At 45.0% G+C, this 25826-nt stretch overlaps 1 protein-coding gene and 1 pseudogene across 2 annotated transcripts in view; one reads left to right on the forward strand and one right to left on the reverse strand.

Moving 5' to 3' along the window:
* LOC309550263 (uncharacterized protein) overlaps window positions 1-25826 on the forward strand; it is a gene marked incomplete at both ends in the record, with an annotated part of 667886 nt that overhangs the window by 61035 nt on the left and 581025 nt on the right. Inside the window, 1 exon segment of the mRNA XM_082250671.1 lies at window positions 3798-5031. Within this exon segment, the coding sequence (XP_082106797.1) occupies window positions 3798-5031 (1234 nt within the window).
* Window positions 20016-25826, reverse strand: part of LOC309550691 (NACHT, LRR and PYD domains-containing protein 3-like) — a 67222-nt pseudogene continuing 61411 nt past the window's right edge. The window contains exon 8 of the transcript XR_014226169.1: window positions 20016-20190. The product of XR_014226169.1 is annotated as an NACHT, LRR and PYD domains-containing protein 3-like (transcript). The remainder of the gene's footprint in view (window positions 20191-25826) is intronic.

Raw genomic sequence — 25826 nt, forward strand, 5'->3', positions numbered from 1 at the left:
GGGGCTGAATAATTTTGCACGCCTAATTTTTCAGTTTTTTATTTGTTAACAAACTTTGAAATATCCAATAAATTTCGTTCCACTTCATGATTGTGTCCCACTTGTTGTTGATTCTTCACAAAAAAATTACAGTTTTATATCTTTATGTTTGAAGCCTGAAATGTGGCAAAAGGTCGCAAAGTTCAAGGGGGCCTAATATTTTCGCAAGGCACTGTATATTGTACATTACATACTCCTGACCCCGGCACTATATATTCTATGTTGTATATTACAGACTTCTGCTCTATCTCCTCTAGCCACTGCTACAGTATCTCACAAAAGTAAGTACACCCCTCACATTTTTGGAACTATTTTATTCTATCTTTTCATGTGACAACACTGAAGAAATGACACTTTGCTACAATGTAAAGTAGTGAGTGTACAGCTTGTATAACAGTGTAAATTTGCTGTCCCCTCAAAATAACTGAACACACAGCCATTAATGTCTAAACCGCTGGCAACAAAAGATAGTACACCCCTAAGTGGAAATGTCCAAATTGGGCCCAAAGTGTCAATATTTTGTGTGGCCACCATTATTTTCCAGCACTGCCTTAACCCTCTTGGGCATGGAGTTCACCAGAGCTTCACAGGTTGCCACTGGAGTCCTCTTCCCCTCCTCCATAATGACATCACAGAGCTGGTGGATGTTAGAGACCTTGCGCTCCTACACCTTCTGTTTGAGGATGTCCCACAGATGCTCAATAGGGTTTAGGTCTGGAGACATGCTTGGCCAGTCCATCACCTTTACCCTCAGCTTCTCTAGCAAGGCAGTGGTCATCTTGGAGGTGAGTTTGGGGTCGTTATGTTGGAATACTGCCCTGTGGCCTTGTCTCTGAAGGGAGGGGATCATGCTCTGCTTCAGTATGTCACAGTTCATGTTGGCATTCATGGTTCCCTCAATGAACTGTAGATCCCCAGTGCCAGCAGCACTCATGCAGCCCCAGACCATGGCACTTCCACCACCATGCTTGACTGTAGGAAGACACACTTGTCTTTGTACTCCTCACCTGGTTGCCGCCAAACACGCTTGACACCATCTGAACCAAATAAGTTTATCTTGGTCTCATCAGACAACAGGACATGGTTCCAGTAATCCATGTCCTTAGTCTGCTTGTCTTCAGCAAACTGTTTGCGGGCTTTCTTGTGCATCATCTTTAGAAAAGGTTTCCTTCTGGGATGACAGCCATGCAGACCAACTTGCGCAGTGTGCGGTGTATGGTTTGAGCACTGACAGGCTGACCCCCCACCCCTTCAACCTCTGCAGCAATGCTGCCAGCACTCATACGTCTATTTCCCAAAGACAACCTCTGGATATGACGCTGAGCACGTGAATCCAACTTCTTTGGTCAACCATGGTGAGGCCTGTTCTGAGTGGAACCTGTCCTGTTAAACGGCTGTATGGCCTTGGCCACCATGCAGCAGCTCAGTTTCAGGGTCTTGGCAATCTTCTTGTAGCCTAGGCCATCTTTATGTAGAGCAACAATTCTTTTTTTTCAGATCCTCAGAGAGTTCTTTGCCATGAGGTGCCATGTTGAACTTTCAGTGACCAGTATGAGAGAGTGAGAGCGATAACACCAAATTTAACACACCTGCTCCCCATTCACACCTGGGACCTTGTAACACTAACGAGTCACATGACACCGGGGAGGGAAAATGGCTAATTGGGCCCAAATTTGGACATTGTCACATAGGGGTGTACTCACTTTTGTTGCCAGTGGTTTAGACATTAATGGCTGAGTGTTGAGTTATTTTGAGGGGACAGTAAATTTACACTGTTATACAAGCTGTACACTCACTACTTTACATTGTAGCAAAGTGTCATTTCTTCAGTGTTGTCACATGAAAAGATAGAATAAAATATTTACAAAAATGTGAGGGGTGTACTTACTTTTGTGAGATACTGTATATACACATAATATGGATTCTCTTTGTTATGCCCATTTCATACCAGCTGGACATTTTATATCTGATGAAAAAATCAAACGAAAATGAAAATAAATTTCTTCCCCCAAATCTGTAGACAATAAGTGGGAAATAATAATCCAATCTGTGCGATATCACCGCGCCGTGTAACAATCAGACCTAAAATTCTAAAATATGAAATCTATTAAACAGTGTCAGGAAATGAATAAATAGTAATGTGATCGTCCAATAAGAGGATAGAAATGTGTGTCATGTGACACGGCCAATATAAATGATAAAGTGCGAGTGCAGAAATTGCAGATGAGAAAGGTGCTGGTGGTCACTTCCACTCACCTTACCATCTGACTCCCTTCCCCCTCTAGGGATATCGCTCACTCCTCTCCTCCTTCCTCTTCCTCCACGGTATATATGGGGGGAGGGTAGAAAATAACCCCCCTCTAGTGCTCTCCGTCTATCTGCTTTATTCAACATTAAAATCCAAGATGATAGAATTACAAAGCCGGGACTTGAGCAGTGCGGACTAAACAAGCTTCACAATGTGATCCTTCACTCAGATACCCCTTCCCTGGGATGGCCGAGATGGGACGCAGGCTCCACCCATATTTTCTATCACCCCCCTCCCATATATACCATTTATTTGATTTTTGTGTTTAGTGAAATAAACTTTCTGAATGTAAGCTGCCATTGGGTGAATGTTTCTGTGAATATTTATACACCATTCTTTACACTACATGATTGTACCGATTTATTATTTATTTTATATCTGATGATTTGATTGGAGGACAGACTTTTACATGGTGATAATAATGTGATAACATCCTCAGACTTTGGAACCTTAAACAGAAAGTGATAATGAGGGAGGAGTCAGTAACCCAATGATGGTGGTCTTCAGGATCATTCCAGTCTTCATCTAGGTTGTTCTCCCCCCATCCTCACTCTTTGACCTCTGGTGGGGCTCAGCCCCGCTGTTATTCATGACTAAATTATGGACTAAATAAGGAAGTGCAGGACTTCTTGTGTTGGGAAGATGGCAACGAGTAATAGAGGGGGAGGGGACACTCGTCCTATAATCCTCTCATCACTGTCACTCCTATAAAAGACAGTTCTCGTTGTTTCCTCACTCTCTGACTAAGGTCCATGAATAAAGAAATGAACTGGTAGGAGATCAGAGGACCCATTTACTAGTTACCTTGAGGGGGGAATTGTAAGATCCTCAGAGACAAAGCTGTCTGATGTGGGCAGAGTCCTGGTTTAGGGGAACCAATCTGCTGATCTCTAGTAATAATCTTTGTATTTCTATTTTAGTAGATGGACGGGAGATGAGGAAAACCTCAGAGGATTTTCTCACTTTGTCTCCAGACTGTAAAGTAGAAGATGAGGACATCACACAGTATAGTCCAGGAGAAAACCCGGCTACCTCAAATGTCCATCCGGCACCACACAGTGTAGATGGACCATCGTATTCCTCTTATCCTGAGGAACCTCAGACTGTGAGGGACGGTGCCGGACCATCGTATTCCTCTTATCCTGAGGAACCCCAGACTGTGAGGGACGGTGCCGGGCCATCGTATTCCTCTTATCCTGAGGAACCCCAGACTGTGAGGGATGGTGCCGGGCCATCGTATTCCTCTTATGCTGAGGAACCCCAGACTGTGAGGGATGGTGCCGGACCATCGTATTCCTCTTATCCTGAGGAACCTCAGACTGTAAGGGACGGTGCTGGACCATCGTATTCCTCTTATCCTGAGGAACCTCAGACTGTGAGGGACAGTGCCGGACCATCGTATTCCTCTTATCCTGAGGAACCTCAGACTGTGAGGGACGGTGCCGGACCATCGTATTCCTCTTATCCTGAGGAACCTCAGACTGTGAGGGATAGTGCTGTCCTTACAGCAGATAAGAGATTCTCCTGTACTGAGTGTGGGAAGTGTTTTCAGTCTAAATCCCATCTTAATAGGCATAAAAGATCTCACACTGGTGAGAAGCCCTATTCCTGTCCTGAGTGTGGGAAATCTTTTTCATGCAAGTCCACTCTTTCCACACATCAGAGATCGCACACTGGTGAGAAGCCGTATTTCTGTCCTGAGTGCGGGAAATGTTTTTCAGTGAAGTCCCATCTTTCCAAACATCAGAGATCTCACACTGGTGAGAAGCCGCATTCCTGTCCTGAGTGTGGGAAATCTTTTTCAGAGAAGTCCACTCTTTCCAAACATCAGAGATATCACACGGGGGAAAAGCCATATTCCTGTCCTGAGTGCGGGAAATGTTTTTCACGCAAGTCATATCTTTCCACACATCAGAGATGTCACACTGGTGAGAAGCCGTATTCCTGTCCTGAGTGTGGGAAATGTTTTTCAGAGAAGTCCACTCTTTCCACACATCAGAGATATCACACGGGGGAAAAGCCATATTTCTGTCCTGAGTGCGGGAAATTTTTTCCACACAAGTCATATCTTTCCAGACATCAGAGATGTCACACTGGTGAGAAGCCGTATTCCTGTCCTGAGTGTGGGAAATGTTTTTCACAAAAGTCATCTCTTTCCACACATCAGAGATGTCACACTGGTGAGAAGCCGTATTCCTGTTCTGAGTGTGGGAAATGTTTTTCACAAAAGTCATATCTTTCCACACATCAGAGATTGCATGCTGATGACAAGCCGTATTCCTGTCCTGAGTGTGGGAAATCTTTTCCAGATAAGTCCAATCTTTCCAGACATCAGAGAGTCCACACTGGTGAGAAGCCATTTTCTTGTCCTGAGTGCGGGAAATGTTTTTCAGATAAGTCCGCTCTTTCCAGTCATCAGAGATTGCACACTGGTGAGAAGCCGTATTCCTGTCCTGAGTGCGAGAAATGTTTTTCAGATAAGTCCGCTCTTTGTAGACATCAGAGATTGCACACTGGTGAGAAGCCATATTCCTGTCCTGAGTGCGGGAAATGTTTTTCACAGAAGCCTAATCTTTACAAACATCAGAGATCTCACACAGGTGAGAAGCCGTATTCCTGTCCTGAGTGCGGGAAATGTTTTTCACAGAAGCCTAATCTTTACAAACATCAGAGATCGCACACTGGTGAGAAGCCATATTCCTGTCCTGAGTGAGGAAAATGTTTTTCACAGAAGTCCAATCTTTCCACACATCAGAGATCGCACAGGGGGGAGAAGCCATGTTCCTGTGCTGAGTGTGGGAAATGTTCCTCATTGAAGTCCTATCTTCCTGTACATCAGGGGTCCCACACAACCCTGGAGGTGTATTAGTGCCTTGAGTGTGGGAAATGTCTTCTATATGAATGTTGGTGGACATGTGGGGAAGAAGCACACCCTGATATACACCTCAGATATACTCTATGGCTGATCTTCATCATGTAAGAAACCCTTCATAAGGAGATCAGAGGTCACCAAAGACATGGATGAAGTGTTGTCCCGTGTTGGCCATTGATAGCAGGAGAAAAATAAAAATGGAGTCCTTAGCTTTCATTGGCTACATTTTGTGCGGGAAGATTTCACAAACACTTACAGATCTGGTTGTTATAAATGTGTTGATGAAATGTGGCCCCGCATTCCCCCAGTCATGGTGAATTGGGATTTCCTATAATGGTCAGTTCCATCTAGTGGCCATAATGTGCTTTCCTGACAGATGTCCATGGCAGCATATGTTTGGGTAGCCCCGCCCTCATTTCTCCCCCATAAGACCCCACCCCCATAAATGTTCAGGATAAGCCAAAGGCTGCGTTCCTTTTTTGTCCTCCTCACTTATAGGACCATTTTTGTATGAAGTTTTCCTACCTATTGGAAGTATTGGTGGGCGGGTCTGGTGCTGGGCAGCTGTGCGGATGTCAGGAGCTTCCTTTGGTATCCAGAAGTCTTCCAAATGTCCCAAGTGGTCATTGAGTCCCCAGCTATCAGCGGGGTGGTGTTATGGCACACATATGTAGAGGATCCATGCCTGGAGAGTGGGCCCTGCCATCGGCGGCCATTTGTATTGGCTGGGAGCCCAGCTGTTACCGGGTGGTCATTAAGTGTTAGACACGTGAAATTCGTTTCGGTGCGAATACAAATTCTGACACATTTTTGGTTATTCCTAGATTCCGTTGTATCCAAATCTCCAAATGAAATTGTAATGAATTTTGTTGAAATTTGTTTTGTTTGTTTGTTTTCTAACGAATTCCAACTTTTCGGAGCGATTCGAATTCGGATCAGTCGAAAAACCCGATGAAAATTCTGTGTGAAGAAATAGCTGGTTGTTAAGCGGGAAGCCGGCGGCCCGCATCCTTACCAACCATGACTCAACAGCTGTCAGCGGGCTTTCCCACTGACAGCTGAATGTAAAAAGAAGAATGCCAGCATTGCCCAGCAATAGAAAAAAAATGGTGCAGTCCTCCCCGTCCCCCCAGACCCTTCGGGGGCCAAAATGAAAAAAAAAAAAACGTGGGTTCTCCCCTAAAATCCATACCAGGCCCTTTATCCTGGCAGGTCAGGAAAGTGGGAGGGACAAGTGGGGGGCCCACCTCCTTAGCAATACCAGGCCACATGTCCTCAACATGGGGGGGTGCTTTGGGACACTCTGCCCCCCCCACCCCACCCCAAAGCACCTTGTCCCCATGTTGATGGGGACAAGGGCCTCTCCCCCACAACTGTGGCCTGTGCTTGTGGGGGTCAGGCAGGGGACTTGTTGTAATCTGAAAGCCCCTTTTACCAAGGGCGCCCCCAGATCCCCCCCCCCCCTTATGTGAATGAGTATCAGGACCATATAGTATAGTATAATGTGATTACTGCAGTGTCAGCGCTGGAACTTTGGTGTAATCGGGACCATATTACCTGTACCTATTCACCAAAAATTGTTAAAAAGTAATATAAACACACACACAATTTTTGAAAAGTCCTTTATTATAAAATAAGTACTGCAGGCTCCTCCATTTGATATTTTTTACATAGTTAAGTGGTGGGGTCACCGGTCTACGTCACCTGGTAGTACTGCCCCCTTCTGATGTCATGGACTGGTGCATTCTGGGTCCTGACGTCAGAAGGGGTGGTGCCACCAGGTGATGTAGACAGGTGACACCGCCTCTTACCTATATAAAAGATGTGAAACGGGGAGCCTGCAGTGGGCAGAGGGCCTCCATGACGGCGAGAGCGTCTTTATTTATTTATTTTTTCGGGTGCGGTGGGCATTGTGATTGATGACGTATCTACATCGGGGGACGCTGGTTTTTATTTTTTAATAAAGGATTTTTCAAAAATTGTGTGTGTGTTTTTATTACTTTTTGCCACTTTTTTGGTGAATAGGTACAGGTACTATGGTCCCAATACTCATTCAAATGGGGGGGGGGGCGGGATCTGGGAGCCCCCTTGGTAAAAGGGGCTTTCAGATTATGACGAGCCCCCTGCCTGCAGACCCCCACAACCACAGGCCACGGTTGTGGGGAACAGGCCCTTGTCCCCATCAACATGGGGACAAGGTGCTTTGGGGGTGGCAGGGGAGAGCTTCCCAAAGCATCCCCCACCCATGTTGATGGCATGTGGTCTGGTATGGGTTAGGAGGCACTCGCTCGCCCCCCCTTTCCTGACCCGCCGAACTGCATGCTCAGATAAAGGTTTGGTATGCATTTTGAGGGACCCCACGCCATTTTTTTTTTTTACATTTTGGTGTAGGCCTGGTATAGACTGGGGGGGAGGGGACCCCACATAGTTTTTTTTAAACATTTATCTATTCCCCGGCAATGCCGGCATTCTTTTTTTTTCATTCATCTGTCAGTGGGGAAGCCCGATGACAGCTGATTAGTCATGGTTGGTAAGGATGCGGGGGGCCGGCTTCCCAGCCCCCCACTTAAAAACCAGCTGTTTCTTTACACAGAATTCAAATCGGTCGATCGTTTTTTTGACTGATCGGAATTCTGATTGTTTTGAAAAGTTGAAATTTGTTAGAAAATTAATAAACTAAACAATTTTTACTGAAAACTAAAAGAAATTTAATGAAAACTAAACAAAAGTAAACGAATTCCGAAACCAAACGAAACAAATTCCATAATGATTCGAAATTAGTAACATAATGAATCTATCCGAAACAAAACAAATGTTTCCATTCTGCACATGTCTCCTAAGCGTGCCCAACCCAGATATAGCAGTTGTGTTCCTGCCTCTGGGATGCCCTGCGGATGCATCGATTGCCCTGTGGAAGAGGTCGGGACACGTGAGTATGTTTGGCTTGAGGTCAGCAGAAGGGAGCAGACGCCATGCGGGCTGCTAGGGAGTAACCAAAAGGAAAACCTATGGAGAGGACTCTGCTCTCTGGGTGATTGATGTGCATTGCAGCATCTTATCAAAGTTTGGTGCAGTCGCCTACCTTTGTCTTCTTTTCTGTCCTGAGGAGAGAACTGTTGAAGCAAGGTTTGCTTTCTGCGTAGCGGTACCCCCGCAGGAGCCGCTTGGATATTGGTGTACCCGGGCCTCCCACTGATTACTCCACAGCCAGATACAGGGTATTTTCACACAGCCAGGTGCACACACTCTTCTGCTCGTTGTCTCCAATGACCAGTCTAGGGGATGTGCTTTTATGTTTTATTTGGAGAACTTGGATAGGAGAAGAAAAACCAGAACTATCTTGAGAGTCCCACCATCCTATCTGTTCAGAGAAATGGGAACCTACAGATGTTCACAAGGAACCACTGTCATATGTGTGGACTTTAAGGGCACAGCATGAGACAGATAACAACTACATGGATTTATCCTAAAATAACATTTATTGATTTATCTAAAACCAGATCTCAATAAAATGAGGAAACTGACCCCAAACTGAGCTCAGCTCGTACACAGGAGATCAATGTCTCCTACTAATTTCACTCATGTACATCATACATATATAAGGATAAGTTGGTATATATCATAAGGTTCGTGTAGGTATAGATATTTCCTCTCTTCACTTAGATGTAACATTTAGTGACGGCCATGTACTTTATTACTGAATATATCTTATTACTATTATAACAATCTCCTTACTATATGAATTTTTTGTGTCAGCTTTTTTTTATATACATGTCTGCATCATATTTGTTACTGATGTCAACATTTGTATCAATTACTGTATGTATAATAAATGACTACGTTCAGATTCTATTTTTGTATATCTTAGTTGGTGACCGGCCTCGTTTAAAGTCCCACGACCTCTGTTTTCTGTTTGCATTAACCATTAGGAATAGAGGCACGTCACTGTGTTTGCTTCGGATCATATTCCTCTATCTTCGTCTGTTCACTGGTCAACGCGTTTCACACAAGGCTTTTTCAGGACAATGAAGATGTGCAGACAGTTTTCTCTTAAAATTAACAGACTCGATATTAGTGTTTCATAGACATAGAACATAATCTGTATTTATGTACATCATAATAAATACAAACATGACTTCCTAGCACACAGCCTCCCTTCCAACCCCCAACAAATTAACCCGACGTGGGGCAGACACAGGGGGTAAATCGGACCGAAATGTGTTGTATATACAGGTATCTGTCCTGATGATCCTAGGTACAAGATAAAATATACAGTATCTCACAAAAGTAAGTACACCCCTCACATTTTTGTAAATATTTTATTCTATCTTTTCATGTGACAACACTGAAGAAATGACACTTTGCTACAATGTAAAGTAGTGAGTGTACAGCTTGTATAACAGTGTAAATTTGCTGTCCCCTCAAAATAACTCAACACACAGCCATTAATGTCTAAACTGCTGGCAACAAAAGTGAGTACACCCTAAGTGAAAATGTCCAAATGAGGCCCAATTAGCCATTTTCCCTCCCCGGTGTCATGTGACTCGTTAGTGTTACAAGGTCTCAGGTGTGAATGGGGAGGAGGTGTGGTAAATTTGGTGTTATCGCTCTCACTCTCTCATACTGGTCACTGGAAGTTCAACATGGCACCTCATGGCAAAGAACTCTGAGGATCTGCAAAAAAGAATTGTTGCTCTACATAAAGATGGCCTATAAAATATAAACCCGCGCTCACTAAAATATATATATAAAAAAATATATATAGAAAAAACCTATGTAATGCAGCTGCTGTTACACTAAGTGAAAACTTAGACAATATATATATACCCAATTTAACACCGCGCTAGCAAGAGATCAAAATACAAAGTGTCTTCAAAAAAAATTACTGTATATAAAATTGAGTAACAAAATGTGCACAATGTGAGTATTCATAAAACCACATGAATTTTAAATAAATATTAATTAATGTGATGAAAAAAGTCTAATATATAAAATTAACCCATAAAGTGCAAGGTCCTCCAGTGCAAACGAAAAGGTGAAGGTGCTCCAGGTGACTGTGACCCCTCCAGGTACCCCACTCACCAGAACAAAAGGGTCAAGAAAGCCTGTAAACACTGGGATAGGGTAATGCACCAGGACTTCTCCTATATAATGCCAGGTTGTTCAAGATGATTCTTTGTCAAAAGTAGTCAGAGATTCCTCCGTAACCCAATACCAGAGACAAGAGACCATAGATAGTGAAGTACGTTTTTGATCATTTATTAATAAAGCCAAAGAAACATACTCACAAACAAAATAGAGAACAATGGCAGTAAAATCTGTACAAGCTGCTGCGAACACCGCTGCTGGCGTGCTTTCCACAGCGGTGTTCGCGGCAGCTTGTACAGATTTCCTGGAGAAGTCCTGGTGCATTACCCTATCCCAGTGTTTACAGGCTTTCTTGACCCTTTTGTTCTGGTGAGTGGGGTACCTGGAGGGGTCACAGTCACCTGGAGCACCTTCACCTTTTTCGTTTGCACTGGAGCACCTTGCACTTTATGGGTTAATTTTATATATTAGACTTTTTTTATCACATTAATTAATATTTATTTAAAATTCATGTGGTTTTATGAATACTCACATTGTGCACATTTTGTTACTCAATTTTATATAATTTTTTTTGAAGACACTTTGTATTTTGATTTCTTGCTGGAGTTCTCCCTTGCACTGTGTCTGTTTATCATGGATTTATTTCTTACTGTGACAGGTCCTTGTGCTGCAGCCTAATCCCTCTATGCTGTGGCTGCTCTATGCAGGTTATAGCTGTAGGGGGGCAGCGTCTTCCTTACTGATATTGTTCCTGGATTGTCAGCTCTTCTGCAGGCCTCATAAAGCTGGTGGATGGGAAGCTGACTAATGGACACTTTCTATTAAGCCTCTCCAGATCTCCATGTATTATGCACACCGTAGACTGGGCCTTTGGTGCTTGACAGGCAAAACCCGGTATAAATTTCCTGCTTTGTTCAGACATCCAGGGAGGAAGATGACCCCTACCAACAGGTTGCCACAGGTAGCCAAAACACTCTAAATGAGTCTGTTACAACTCTCCCTGTGCAAGGAGTCTCAACTCTGACCATGTCAAGCTTTTCCCTTGTAGGATCAGTCAACTGTCCAATTTAATCCTCTTCAAACAATTCCTAAAAGGAAGATGAGGACGGTCTATAAGCAGTTTTTTGTACCGCCCTTCCTGCAGAGGTAACTGCAATGCAAGTATTTTTAGCACTTCCAAAGGAGTGTGTCGCCTTTTTCCCTATGATGTTTAAGCTACAAGTTCATGCTAGAAGAGTGGTGCAAATTGAACAGAAGGACAGAGCAGCAGAATGTCTTAGTGGTCATCACCTTGCAGCACTGGGTTGTTCAGTTCAAACAACCCAGGGGCACACTGACCACCAGTATACAGGGGTACACTGACCTCCATCATACAGGGGGCACACTGACCGCCAGCATACAGGGGGTACACTGACCGCCAGCATACAGGGGGCACACTGACCGCCAGCATACAGGGGGTACACTGACCGCCAGCATACAGGGGGAACACTGACCACCAGCATACAGGGGGCACACTGACCTCCAGCATACAGGGGGAACACTGACCACCAGCATACAGGGGACACACTGACCACCAGCATACAGGGGGCACACTGACCACCAGCATACAGGGGGCACACTGACCACCAGCATACAGGGGGCACACTGACCTCCAGCATACAGGGGGCACACTGACCTCCAGCATACAGGGGGCACACTGACCACAAGCATATAGGGAGAACACTGACCTCCAGCATACAGGGGGCACACTGACCACCAGCATACAGGGGCACACTGACCACCAGCATACAGGGGGCACACTGACCACCAGCATACAGGGGAACACTGACCTCCAGCATACAGGGGAACACTGACCACCAGCATACAGGGGAACACTGACCTCCAGCATACAGGGGAACACTGACCTCCAGCATACAGGGTGTACACTGACCTCCAGCATACAGGGTGTACACTGACCTCCAGCATACAGGGGGCACACTGGTTACCAATACACAGAGAACATAACAAATCAAGTAAAACATCTACAATGCAACTAAAAAAATCTGAAAAGCAATAAGAGAATCTTGTTAGCTGGTTCCCTCATCTAACGTGCAACAATAAAAAACAAAAAATGCAGCACTGCCCTACACTTCATCTATAAAATGAGTGCAATGGTGACACCTATACATGAATATCCAGTGCAAATCCACCAATGTATTGTAACATAGCAGTGATGGTGTCACACTGGATATCATCCTATCCTGGGCAGAGAAGTTTGTGCATGCCTGACAGCAGTTTTTATTCTTAGGATAGAGAACTGGCAGGCAATTTTTTTTTGAGCTGTCAACAGATGTTTCTGGGGGAATGGTCCTTACATTCCAAGATTTTTTAATCAATCTGCCTATGCTGGGGGGTCCCCTCTTGCTGGATTCCTCGTCTGTTGTGCAAGATCCAGCTAGAGGGGAAACCAGTAATTCTGGCAGCTCTGGCATAGCCGAGGGGGGTTTGGTATGCACAAATCCAAGGGTTGGCAGTAACAGGGCCTTAGACTCTTCCACTGCGTCCGGACCTATTCTCTCAAGGACTTTTGACGCCTTAATTTTGAAGCCTTAATCTTGAAGGAGCGGGGTCTATCTGGCCCTGCAGTGCATACACTGATAACCGCCAGGAAATGGCTTCCCTGAAAATATATAATTGGGAGAATTCTAGCTTCCTTCAAGCAGGGGTGGATATGAAATTAGCCTTGAGCACTGTTTAAGGGGCAAATTTCAGCCTTATCGGTTTTCTTCCAAGAACCGATCACTTCCAATTCATTGAATATTGTGGTTGATGATTAATATCTATCAAACACACACCCAGCGCTAGTGGTCCCTACAAAATACTAGATAATTCCGCAAAGTATTAACATGCAGCACAATACTGGTGTATCTCAAAGTATTAGCATGTAACACTAAAATGGTACAACAATAAATATATAAATAAATCAATAAATATATATCTCTGATTAGCAGCCGCTGTAAATAAACAGTACTATAAATAAAGTGCAGTTAATATCATGTCAGTACACAAAATCAATCACACTCAGCAGCGCTATACTCGAAGTCATCCGCTCTGAGTATCAAAAACGTCAAATATAAAATGAAATGCACAGGACCATCATATGAATGTAAGTGTCCAATACATAGAGCAGTCTCTGTAGCTCCCCAGTGAGGTCTTCTACTGACAGAGTGACATGGAGTCCATAATCCCAGATCGAATAAATTGTGGTACTTCAATCAGGATAAAGTGAAATGGGTTCACCACAACACCTCCAGTGCTCCCCTCTAGATTAAACACTCACCAGACCAATAAGGATCAAAAGCCTCTATGTTATTGCCTTTCAGTTGTCTCTCCACATCTCTGGTTATTAGATACAGATCACTGCATGCTGTGGCTTTCTGTTTCCTGTGCTCAGACTCTCCAGTACCATGTGACACAATTTGACCAATGGAAAAAGACAACAGTAGGGCTCGGATAGTGTGATATCGTTTTCAACTGTTTATTGCTAAAAACACAATCAATCCACCCCCCCTGTTAAACATGCTTACATTCAAGTGTAGAATATTCAGCATATAAGTTAATGGAATACCGCCAGTATGCAGCCCAATCCAGCCGATCAGTCAGCTCCCCGCAGATCTCCCACCTCTGCTATGGAAGCCACGGCTTCTCGGCAAGGACATCCGACTCCAGGCGTCTCCACGATAGCGGCGTGCTGGCGTTCTGACGCATTTCGTCGTAAAACGACTTCTCATGTGAAACTATTTCTACAGAGTCACACATATCTGAACAAACAAGATGTTATGACTATGAATCAAGGCTAGCTACATCAAAAATAGTGAGGAATATACAGCATGATTAACCCTTCAGTGACCACTATTCATGAAAGGGTTCTAGGAATCCTTTGCCCTCCCCCCAGCTCACCAGCACCAGCGTCCCCCCCACTAACCCTTTAGTTATATTGAAGTAAATCCCCCCGGATGATTCTGTGATTCTTTTCATATTGAGGTTTTGTATGTAATAAATGGTGAGAGAACTGATGCAAAAATCCAGAGGCTCATCCAAATTGGCAATTATATTTTTTACATTTCTTCCATCCTCCATGTCTGGACCGACACTTATTTACTGCATCCATTTATTTTCTTCTGTGACTTAACTTTCCTGCGGTATTATGTAGAATTTGAAAGTGTTTTGAGAGTTGTGAGGTAAGTACCGTGAATTGACATTTTCAGCATCGCATGTGATATCTGGGGAAAATGGAGTGAATGGAGCCCAAGGTGTTCAGTGTCTTTTGCTTGTGCAGGAGGAATCTTCATGTCATGAACAGGAATTTCCCAGTTTGCTGGTCTCATTAATAGTGGCAGTTTTAGGGTGAAGATTCAAAAATCACATTTTTATTTGAAGTAAAGAATACATTAAGTAATAGCAATACAATATAATATGGAGGAATCAGAGGAAGGATGGATTATCGCTTAGATCATTCCAGAATAACGCTCAGTAGGTATCAGTCAGAGAGGAACCAATCATCATCTGGATGTGAAGAAAAGGAAAATGATGAATAATTAGTGTCATAAAAAGGATACTCTGATATGATTCCATTCTGGACATTCTCTTTATATCAAGGATCCATGTATTACCTTCAAGGGGGGGGGGGGGGGGTGGGGAGTTCCCACAGACCATTCTCTAATCTTCTTCTGTGTATAGATACAGACCATCCTCTGGGCCTTCATATGAGAATAAAATGAGAGTGTTAGAGGAAGAAATGTTGCTGTGATGATGGAAAAGGGGGGCTCGTACTGTGCTCTGTGAGAAATTATGGAAAAGGGGGTGCTCGTACTGTGCTCTGTGAGAAATATTGGAAAAGGGGGGCTCATACTGTGCTCTGTGAAAAATGATGGAAAAGGGGGGCTCGTACTATGCTCTGTAAGAAATGATGGAAAAGGTGGGGTTCGTACTGTGCTCTGTAAAAAATGATGGAAAAGGGGGGAGCTTGTACTGTGCTCTGTGAGAAATGATGAAAAAGGGGAGCTTATACTGTGGTCTGTAAGAAATTATGGAAAAGGGGGGAGCTTGTACTGTGCTTTGTAGGAAATGATGGAAAAGGGGGAGCTTGTACTGTTCTCTGCAGGAAATGATGGAAAAGGGGGAGGTTGTACTGTGCTCTGTAGGAAATGATGGAAAAGGGGGGGGGGCTCATACTGTGCTGTGTAAGAAATGATGGAAAAGGGGGCGCTCGTACTGTGCCCTGTAAGAAATGATGGAAAAAAAGGGAGCTCATACTGTGCTCTCTAAGAAATGATGGAAAAGGGGGCCCTTGTACTGTGCTCTCTAAGAAATGATGGAAAAGGGGGGGGGGGGGGCTCGTACTGTGCTCTGTAGGAAATTCTGGAAAAGAGGGAGATAATACTGTGCTCTGTAAGAAATGATGGAAAAGGGGGGCTCGTACTGTGCTCTGTGAGAAATGATGTAAAAGGGGGGTTCGTACTGTGCTCTGTAAAAAATGATGGAAAAGGGGGGCTCGTACTGTGCTCTGTGAGAAATGATGGAAAAGAGAGCGCTCATACTGTGCTCTGTAAGAAATGATGAAAAAGGGGTGCTCATACTGTGTTCTGCAAGAGAGGATGGAAAAGGGGGGCTCATACTGTGCTCTATAAGCAATGATGTAAAAGGGGGCGCTTGTACTGTACTTTGTAAGAAATGATGGAAAAGGGGAGCTCATACTGTGCCCTGTAAGAAATGATGGAAAACGGGAGCTTGTAATGTGCTCTGTAGGAAATGATGGAAAAGGGGGGGGGGGCTCATACTGTGCTGTGTAAAAAAATGATGTAAAAGGGGGAGCTCTTACTGTGCTCTGTAAGAAATGATGGAAAAGGGGGCGCTTGTACTGTGCTCTGTGAGAAATGATGGAAAAAAGGGAGCTCATACTGTGCTCTCTAAGAAATGATGGAAAAGGGGGGAGCTTGTACTGTGCTCTCTAAGAAATGATGGAAAAGGGGGCACTTGTACTGTGCTCTGTAAGAAATGATGGAAAAGGGGGGGCTCGTACTGTGCTCTGTAAGAAATTCTGGAAAAGAGGAAGATCGTACTGTGCTCTGTAAGAAATGATGGAAAAGGGGGGGCTCGTACTGTGCTCTGTGAGAAATGATGGAAAAGGGGTGCTTTTACTGTGCTCTGCAAGAGATGATGGAAAAGGGGGGCTCATACTGTGCTCTGCAAGAGATGATGGAAAAGGGGGTGCTCGTACTGTACTTTGTAAGAAATGATGGAAAAGGGGGCGCTCATACTGTGCCCTGTAAGAAATGATGGAAAAGGGGAGCTTGTACTGTGGTCTGTAAGAAATGATGGAAAAGGGGGAGCTTGTACTGTGCTCTGTAGGAAATGATGGAAAAGGGGGAGGTTGTACTGTGCTCTGTAGGAAATGATGGAAAAGGGGGGGGGGGCTCATACTGTGCTGTGTAAGAAATGATGGAAAAGGGGGCGCTTGTACTGTGTCCTGTAAGAAATGATGGAAAAAAGGGAGCTCATACTGTGCTCTCTAATAAATGATAGAAAAGGGGGCCCTTGTACTGTGCTCTGTAAGAAATGATGGAAAAGGGGGCACTTGTACTGTGCTCTGTAAGAAATTATGGAAAAGGGGGTGCACGTACTGTGCTCTGTAAGAAATGACGGAAAAGGGGGGGCTCGTACTGTGCTCTGTAAGAAATGATGAAAAAGGGGGGGCTCGTACTGTGCTCTGTAAGAAATGACGGAAAAGGGGGGGCTCGTACTGTGCTCTGTAAGAAATGACGGAAAAGGGGGGGCTCATACTGTGCTCTGTAAGAAATGATGAAAAAGGGGGGGCTCGTACTGTGTCCTGTAAGAAATGATGGAAAAGGGGGTGCCCGTACTGTGCTCTGTAAGAAATGATGGAAAAGGGGGTGTTTGTACCGTGCCCTGTAAGAAATTATGGAAAAGGGGGGCTCGTATTGTGCTCTGTAAGAAATGATGGAAAAGGGGGTGCTCGTACTGTGCCCTGTAAGAAATGATGGCAAACAGGGAGCTCGTACTGTGCTTTGTAACTCAGGCAGGTGCTTAGAGGCCGGCTTGTCTGGAGAAATTAGATCTCTGAGAGTACCATATGCAGCTTGGCCCAGTGCTGTGAGGAAAACTGCAACTTTGTTTTCTACAGCCACACTATTTGCTTCCATATACTGCTCCAGCCTCTCCACCCAGGAGCTCCATGGCTCAGCAGCAGGATCAAATGGTGGCATAAACCTTATGAAGGCCATGTGTGCTAAAATCCACAATCCTCGTCGCCACTGTTATGTCCCTTAGACGTTAAGGTCTCTCGAGGTGTTTCTAGCAATGCTGCCAGTATCCGCTCAGCAAGTTACACACAGGCTGGATGTACTTCTTAACCAGGGAAAGGTTTATTACTTACTCAGAGATATGATGACATTCTTATATGGAGGAGTCTTATTACAACAGGCTTGAGTTCCTAACAGATGTAATCTCTTCTCAGTACCATGCTGCTGCTTCCAGGCTCCACACACCTGTGTCTGACTTCCTGGTACAGCCCCCCCCCCCCCATAATGCATCAGGAGAAAAAGGAGAAGGGTCAAAGTGATCCTGCGCAAACATCACAGAAATTATGGAAAAGGTGGCGCTTGTACTGTGCTCTGTAAGAAATTATGGAAAAGGGGAGCTTGTACTGTGCTCTGAAAGAAATGATGGAAAAGGGGAGAGCTTGTACTGTGCTCTGTAAGAAATTATGGAAAAAGGGGTGCTCGTACTGTGCTCTGGAAGAAATGATGGAAAAGGGGGAGCTCGTACTGTGCTCTGTAAGAAATGATGGAAAGGTGGCGCTTGTACTGTGCTCTGTAAGAAATGATGGAAAAGGGGGCGCTCATACTATGCTCTGAAAGAAATGATGGAAAAGGGGGCGCTCGTACTGTGCTCTGTAAGAAATGATGGAAAAGGGGGCGCTCGTACTATGCTCTGTAAGAAATGATGGAAAGGTGGCGCTTGTACTGTGCTCTGTAAGAAATGATGGAAAAGGGGAGAGCTTGTACTGTGCTCTGTAAGAAATGATGGAAAAGGTGGCGCTCGTACTGTGCTCTGTAAGAAATGATGGAAAAGGGGGTGCTCGTACTATGCTCTGTAAGAAATGATGGAAAAGGGGGTGCTCGTACTATGCTCTGTAAGAAATGATGGAAAGGGGGTGCTCGTACTGTGCTCTGTAAGAAATGATGGAAAAGGGGGTGCTCGTACTATGCTCTGTAAGAGATGATGGAAAGGTGGCGCTTGTACTGTGCTCTGTAAGAAATGATGGAAAAGGGGGCGCTCATACTATGCTCTGAAAGAAATGATAGAAAAGGGGGTGCTTATACTGTGCTCTGTAAGAAATGATGGAAAAGGGGGCGCTCGAACTATGCTCTGTAAGAGATGATGGAAAGGTGGCGCTTGTACTGTGCTCTGTAAGAAATGATGGAAAAGGGGGGAGCTTGTACTGTGCTCTGTAAGAAATGATGGGTAAAGGGGGTGCTCGTACTGTGCTCTGTAAGAAATGATGGAAAAGGGGGCGCTCGTACTATGCTCTGTAAGAAATGATGGAAAGGTGGCGCTTGTACTGTGCTCTGTAAGAAATGATGGAAAAGGGGAGAGCTTGTACTGTGCTCTGTAAGAGATGATGGAAAGGTGGCGCTTGTACTGTGCTCTGTAAGAAATGATGGAAAAGGGGGAGCTCGTACTGTGCTCTGTAAGAAATGATGGAAAAGGGGGTGCTCGTACTATGCTCTGTAAGAAATGATGAAAAAGGGGGTGCTCGTACTGTGCTCTGTAAGAAATGATGGAAAAGGGGGTGCTCGTACTATGCTCTTTAAGAAATGATGGAAAAAGGGGGTGCTTGTACTGTGCTCTGTGTAAATTACAAATCTATAGCTGTACAATATATGACATTGTTCTCCTATGCTACAAGTAGATTGTTTGAAGGTGGCAGGATGTGTGATCTCATCTTTTCATAACTGACCCCAATATGCAAACACACCAAACCATCCCCTCTGACTTCACACTTTAGGGGTTGAAAAGTTCTACCCATTTATAGGGCCCCCACCATCTTGTAACTAACCCCCCTTTTCCTGAGGGGACATCACCATTGGGGAACAGGGGCCCTCACACTCATGACCATCTAACCATTGGCATAGAAGACTATATGGCTGGTGTGCTGGAATGTCATGTGTACAGGCTGAAAACACACATCTGATTGGCTCAGTTACACATTGGATAGACAGTGGGGGATGGGGGAATTTTTAATGATAGTAAAGTTAAATGATGGTAAAACCTTGTGGAAGATTGTAGGACATGACTAAGATTATTAGTGGAGGATCAGATTTTTCTAATCCCCCCCCATCTGTAATGATAAAACTTGGGATGATGAATACATTCTCCATCATCTGGGAAATCTGTGACTGGCACGGGAAAGCTCTATCATCTTTCTCATTATCTGTATAACTCCAGAGACCTCCAATGGGTTCTACAGAAATTGTATATGTTTGCCACCCTGTTCTTCAATTTTCAATACAGTGCAGCCTGGGTGTCAAAAGACCTCCCAACAACGTCCCACTTCCATCATCCCATTACCTTCGAATGTTGTCTACATTTATACTATTCACATTCTAAGATTTAGTATGTGTGTTACCTCCAATATAACAGTTTTTACCATCTATCCACAATGAATCCCGCATGACGGAGGATCTCACAACGATCCACTTCTGACTCTGACATCTTCTCATCATTTAATATTATCTCCAGTCTGGTCAGAGTTTGGTTTGTGATGATAACTGTGCAAAGTTCTTCACAGCACGATAATGTCATATTACACCAAATAATACTGGGGGAGAAACCGGAAACAAAAATGAAATGCTCTTCCAGTGACTGGGTGACGTAGACACATTCCAATGAATAATCAGTGGGCGGGGTCTTAGAAAATGAAATGTTGGGACATTTGGATGGATGATGTCATGGAATATTGGTTGGACCTCCCCTGTGAAATGGAGGTGAATTGTCACCCACCTGAAAAGTCTTAGTCTGGAGTTACAATGTTGCAGGTACATTGCAGCATTGTGAATGGCTCCATATAGATTCCCTTTCAAATTACCAGCGGCACATAGAGGGGAACCTGCCACATAGGAAATAATGGGATTTCTACTTGACATGCATCTCCTTGTAGCAAAATCCATGAGTACTGCTCATGAATAGTGATGTCGCGAACCTAAAATTCGCCGTTCGCGAACGGCGAACGCAAACATCGGCAAATGTTCGCGAACCGGCGAACCGGGCGAACCGCCATAGACTTCAATAGGCAGGCGAATTTTAAAACACACAGGGACTCTTTCTGGCCACAATAGTGATGGAAAAGTTGTTTCAAGGGGACTAACACCTGGACTGTGGCATGCCGGAGAGGGATCACGCAAAAAAAAGTTCTTAAAAATTATAATTTTTTGATAGAGAGCCAATTATTGGAAAAATTAAAAAAAAATAAAAATAAAAAATTTCTTTGGATTTAGCATCTGGGGGGTCTAAAAAGTGTACCTGTGAAGTTTCAGCTCTGTAGCATGTCCAGAACCCCTAAAAAACAGCATTTGTCTTATATTTTCAGGAATATGGCTTCTCTGCGGCTGGCTTTTTCTCTTGCAGGCATTTATCGGGCATTTTTTTAGGCAGGCATGTCATTTTTTGTATTTAGTGTCTGGGGGGTCTAAAAAGTGTACCTGTCAATTTTCAGCTCTGTAGCATGTCCAGAACCCCTAAAAAACAGCATTTTTCTTATATTTTCAGGAATATGGCTTCTCTGCGGCTGGCTTTTTCTCTTGCAGGCATTTAGCGGGCATTTTTTTAGGCAGGCATGTCATTTTTTGTATTTAGTGTCTGGGGGGTCTAAAAAGTGTACCTGTCAAGTTTCAGCTCTGTAGCATGTCCAGAACCCCTAAAAAACAGCATTTTTCTTATATTTTCAGGAATATGGCTTCTCTGCGGCTGGCTTTTTCTCTTGCAGGCATTTAGCGGGCATTTTTTTAGGCAGGCATGTCATTTTTTGTATTTAGTGTCTGGGGGGTCTAAAAAGTGTACCTGTCAAGTTTCAGCTCTGTAGCATGTCCAAAACCCCTAAAAAACAGCATTTTTATTATATTTTCAGTAATACGGCTTCTCTGCGGCTGGCTTTTTCTCTTGCAGGCATTTATCGGGCATTTTTTTAGGCAGGCGTGTCATTTTTTGTATTTAGTGTCTGGGGGGTCTAAAAAGTGTACCTGTCAATTTTCAGCTCTGTAGCATGTCCAGAACCCCTAAAAAACAGCATTTTTCTTATATTTTCAGGAATACGGCTTCTCTGCGGCTGGCTTTTTCTCTTGCAGGCATTTAGCGGGCATTTTTTTAGGCAGGCATGTCATTTTTTGTATTTAGTGTCTGGGGGGTCTAAAAAGTGTACCTGTCAAGTTTCAGCTCTGTAGCATGTCCAGAACCCCTAAAAAACAGCATTTTTATTATATTTTCAGTAATACGGCTTCTCTGCGGCTGGCTTTTTCTCTTGCAGGCATTTATCGGGCATTTTTTTAGGCAGGCATGTCATTTTTTGTATTTAGTGTCTGGGGGGTCTAAAAAGTGTACCTGTCAAGTTTCAGCTCTGTAGCATGTCCAGAACCCCTAAAAAACAGCATTTTTCTTATATTTTCAGTAATACGGCTTCTCTGCGGCTGTCTTTTTCTCTTGCAGGCATTTATCGGGCATTTTTTTAGGCAGGCATGTCATTTTTTGTATTTAGTGTCTGGGGGGTCTAAAAAGTGTACCTGTCAAGTTTCAGCTCTGTAGTATGTCCACAACCCAAAAAAAACAGCATTTTTCTTATGATTTTTAGTAGAAAACTAATGCAGTGTCTTTCCAGCTGTCTTTTTTTCTTTCTGGCAAGCTGAAATATGATATGCCAAGGCAAACATGCCTATCAGTTGAGCTATGACACAGACAACACTGCACACATGGGGAAATATGTAAAACAAAAAACAGGAAAAGGAAATTAGGTGACGGTCACAAAACATGATATTGTGATTGGCCAAATAAAAAGTCGCCTCGCGATGAGGTCGCGCCAAAGTCGCGCTAAGTCGCGCCAAAGTCGCACTGGAAGCGACGCTACTTTAGTGGTAGCGGCAGTGTAAACCAGCACTAAAACATCCAGTGTGTGAATACGATCAGGTATGATGTTTTATCGGTCAAGTAGTGTAAGGGTTACGCCCGTCGCCCGCTTCACAGTGACAGACCAAACTCTGACAGACCAAACTCCCCGTTTAACAGTCAGTCAGTCCATTTGCACAACCGCAAACTCCCAATTTGCACAAGGTTGGATACCAAGCTAGCCATGTCCCGTTCCTTGTCCTCACTGACATCATTGAAGGTCTCTTCCTCCACCCAGCCACATACAACACCAAGGGTCCCCGAAAGGTGAGAACAAGCCCCCTGGGACGCCTGCTGTGGCTGGTATTCCACCTCCTCAAAGCCACCTTCCTCCTCTGACTTCTCTTCTTCAGACTCCTCTCTCTGCGTTGCCACAGGTCCAGCAATTGACAACGACAAGGCTGCTTCTGGTGGTGATGAGGACCACAACTCTTCCTCTTCATGCTCATCTACAGCCTGATCCAGTACTCTTCGCAGGGCACGCTCCAGAAAAAACGCATATGGGATGAGGTCGATGATGTTGCCTTGGGTTCGACTGACCACCAGGGTTGTCATCTCCGCAAAAGGACGCATGAGCCTACAGCCATTGTTCATGAGCATTCAGTAACGCGGCCAAAAAATACCCAGCTCCGCAGAAAGAATGAAAGAAAATGAATGTTTTTTTTTATGAAAAATTATCCTGCGGATCGCTTTTGGTCTGTACACAATGAAGCAACGACCTTATCATCTGGGGTGTGCCAACACAATCCTAGAAGTGATGATCGCTTCATTGTGATACGCAAGCCCCTTCACCACGACAAGGTAACGATCACGAAGGGGAATTGACACATGTATGTGCCTTTTTTTTTGTTTTTTGTTTTTTTGCAGCCACAGTGTAGCACCAGAGGCCAGAAAAATTAGGCATGTACACATGCATGAAAAAGTAGGTATTGTTGCAGCCGCTGCTGTAGCAGCGGCCTGAAAAATTGAGGTTTTAAGGCAGAAAGTGCACTAAAACATTGCGGCTTGAACCGTAGTTGGTGGCGGAGACGTCACGTAAGTCATCCGGCATGCAGAGAATGATTATATACAGCAGCGTGTGGACCATTTTTAGGCCAAGGCATCTCAGTCATCACCAGGCCTTTTTTAGTCAAATACATCCCCCACTGTCAGTCCCTTCGGGATCCATGCCTCATTCATCTTAATAAACGTGAGGTAATCAAGACTTTTTTGACCTAGGCGACTTCTCTTCTCAGTGACAATACCTCCTGCTGCGCTGAAGGTCCTTTCTGACAGCACACTTGAAGCGGGGCAGGCCAGAAGTTCAATGGCAAACTGGGATAGCTCAGGCCACAGGTCAAGCCTGCACACCCAGTAGTCAAGGGGTTCATCGCTCCTCAGAGTGTCGATATCTGCAGTTAAGGCAAGGTAGTCTGCTACCTGTCGGTCGAGTCGTTCTCTGAGGGTGGACCCCGAAGGGCTGTGGCGATGCATAGGACTAAAAAAGCTCCGCATGTCCTCCATCAACAAGACGTCTGTAAAGCGTCCTGTCCTTGCCAGCGTGGTTGTGGTGGTAGGAGGAGGATTACTTTCACCTCTTCCCCTGTTGGATTCCCGTTGTGCTGTGACATCACCCTTATACGCTGTGTAAAGCATAGTTTTTAACTTATTTTGTAGCTGCTGCATCCTTTGCGACTGCCGGTAATTGGGTAACATATCACAGACTTTCTGCTTATACCGGGGGTCTAGTAGCGTGGCCACCCAGTACAGGTCGTTCTCCTTCAGCCTTTTTATATGAGGGTCTCTCAACAGGCATGACAGCATGAAAGACCCCATTTGCACAAGGTTGGATGCCGAGCTACTCATGTCCAATTCCTCGTCCTCACTGATGTCATTGAAGGTGTGTTCTTCCCCCCAGCCACGTACAACACCACGGGTACCAGATAGGTGACAACGAGCACCCTGGGATGCCTGCTGTGGTTGGTGTTCCTCCTCCTCAAAGCCACATTCCTCCTCTGACTCCTCTTCCTCACACTCCTCTTCCAGTGTTGCCGCAGGTCCAGCAATCGATGGTAAGGCTGTTTCTGGTGGTGGTGATGGTGACCACAACTCTTCCTCTTCCTCTTCACGCTCATCTACGGCCTGATCCAGCACTCTTCGCAGGGCACGCTCCAGGAAAAAAACATATGGGATGATGTCGCTGATGGTGCCTTCAGTGCGACTCACTAGGTTTGTCACCTCCTCAAAAGGACGCATGAGCCTACAGGCATTGCGCATGAGCGTCCAGTAGCGTGGCAAAAAAAATACCCAGCTCCGCAGAGGCTGTCCTAGCACCCCGGTCATACAAATACTCGTTGACCGCTTTTTCTTGTTGGAGTAGGCGGTCGAACATTAGCAGTGTTGAATTCCAACGTGTCGGGCTGTCGCAAATCAAGCGCCTCACTGGCATGTTGTTTCGCCGCTGAATATCTGCAAAGTGCGCCATGGCCGTGTAGGAACGCCTGAAATGGCCACACACCTTCCTGGCCTGCTTGAGGACGTCCTGTAAGCCTGGGTACTTCTGCACAAAACGTTGCACAATCAGATTCAACACATGTGCCATGCACGGCACATGTGTCAACTTGCCCAAATTCAATGCCGCCAACAAATTGCTCCCGTTGTCACACACCACTTTGCCGATCTCCAGTTGGTGCGGGGTCAGCCACTGATCCACCTGTGCATTCAGGGCGGACAGTAGTGCTGCTCCGGTGTGACTCTCTGCTTTCAGGCAAGTCAACCCCAAGACAGCGTGACACTGTCGTATCCGGCATGTGGAATAGCCCCTGGGGAGCTGGGGGGGTGCAGTTGGTGTGGAGCAAGACGCAACAGCAGAAGAGGACTCAGCCGAGGAGGTTAGCAAAGAGGATGGAGTAGGAGGAGTAGAGGAGGTGGCAGCAGGCCTGCCTGCAAGTCGTGGCGTGTCACCAACTCCTCTGCAGCAGAGCCACGCATTCCATGCTTGGCAGCCGCCAGCAGGTTTACCCAATGCGCAGTGTACGTTATATACCTGCCCTGACCGTGCTTTGCAGACCAGCTATCAGTGGTCAGATGGACCCTTGCCCCAACACTGTGTGCCAGACGTGACATGATTTCCTTTTCCACAATAGAGTACAGGTTGGGGATTGCCTTTTGTGAAAAATAATTTCGGCCGGGTACCTTCCACTGCGGTGTCCCAATAGCGACAAATTTTTTGAAGGCCTCAGACTCCACCAGCTTGTATGGTAAAAGCTGGCGGGCTAAGAGTTCCGACAAGCCAGCTGTCAGACGCCGGGCAAGGGGGTGACT

The sequence above is a fragment of the Pelophylax lessonae genome (assembly GCF_965119305.1).
Source record: "Pelophylax lessonae genome assembly, chromosome: 3".
NCBI classification, from domain to species: domain Eukaryota; kingdom Metazoa; phylum Chordata; class Amphibia; order Anura; family Ranidae; genus Pelophylax; species Pelophylax lessonae.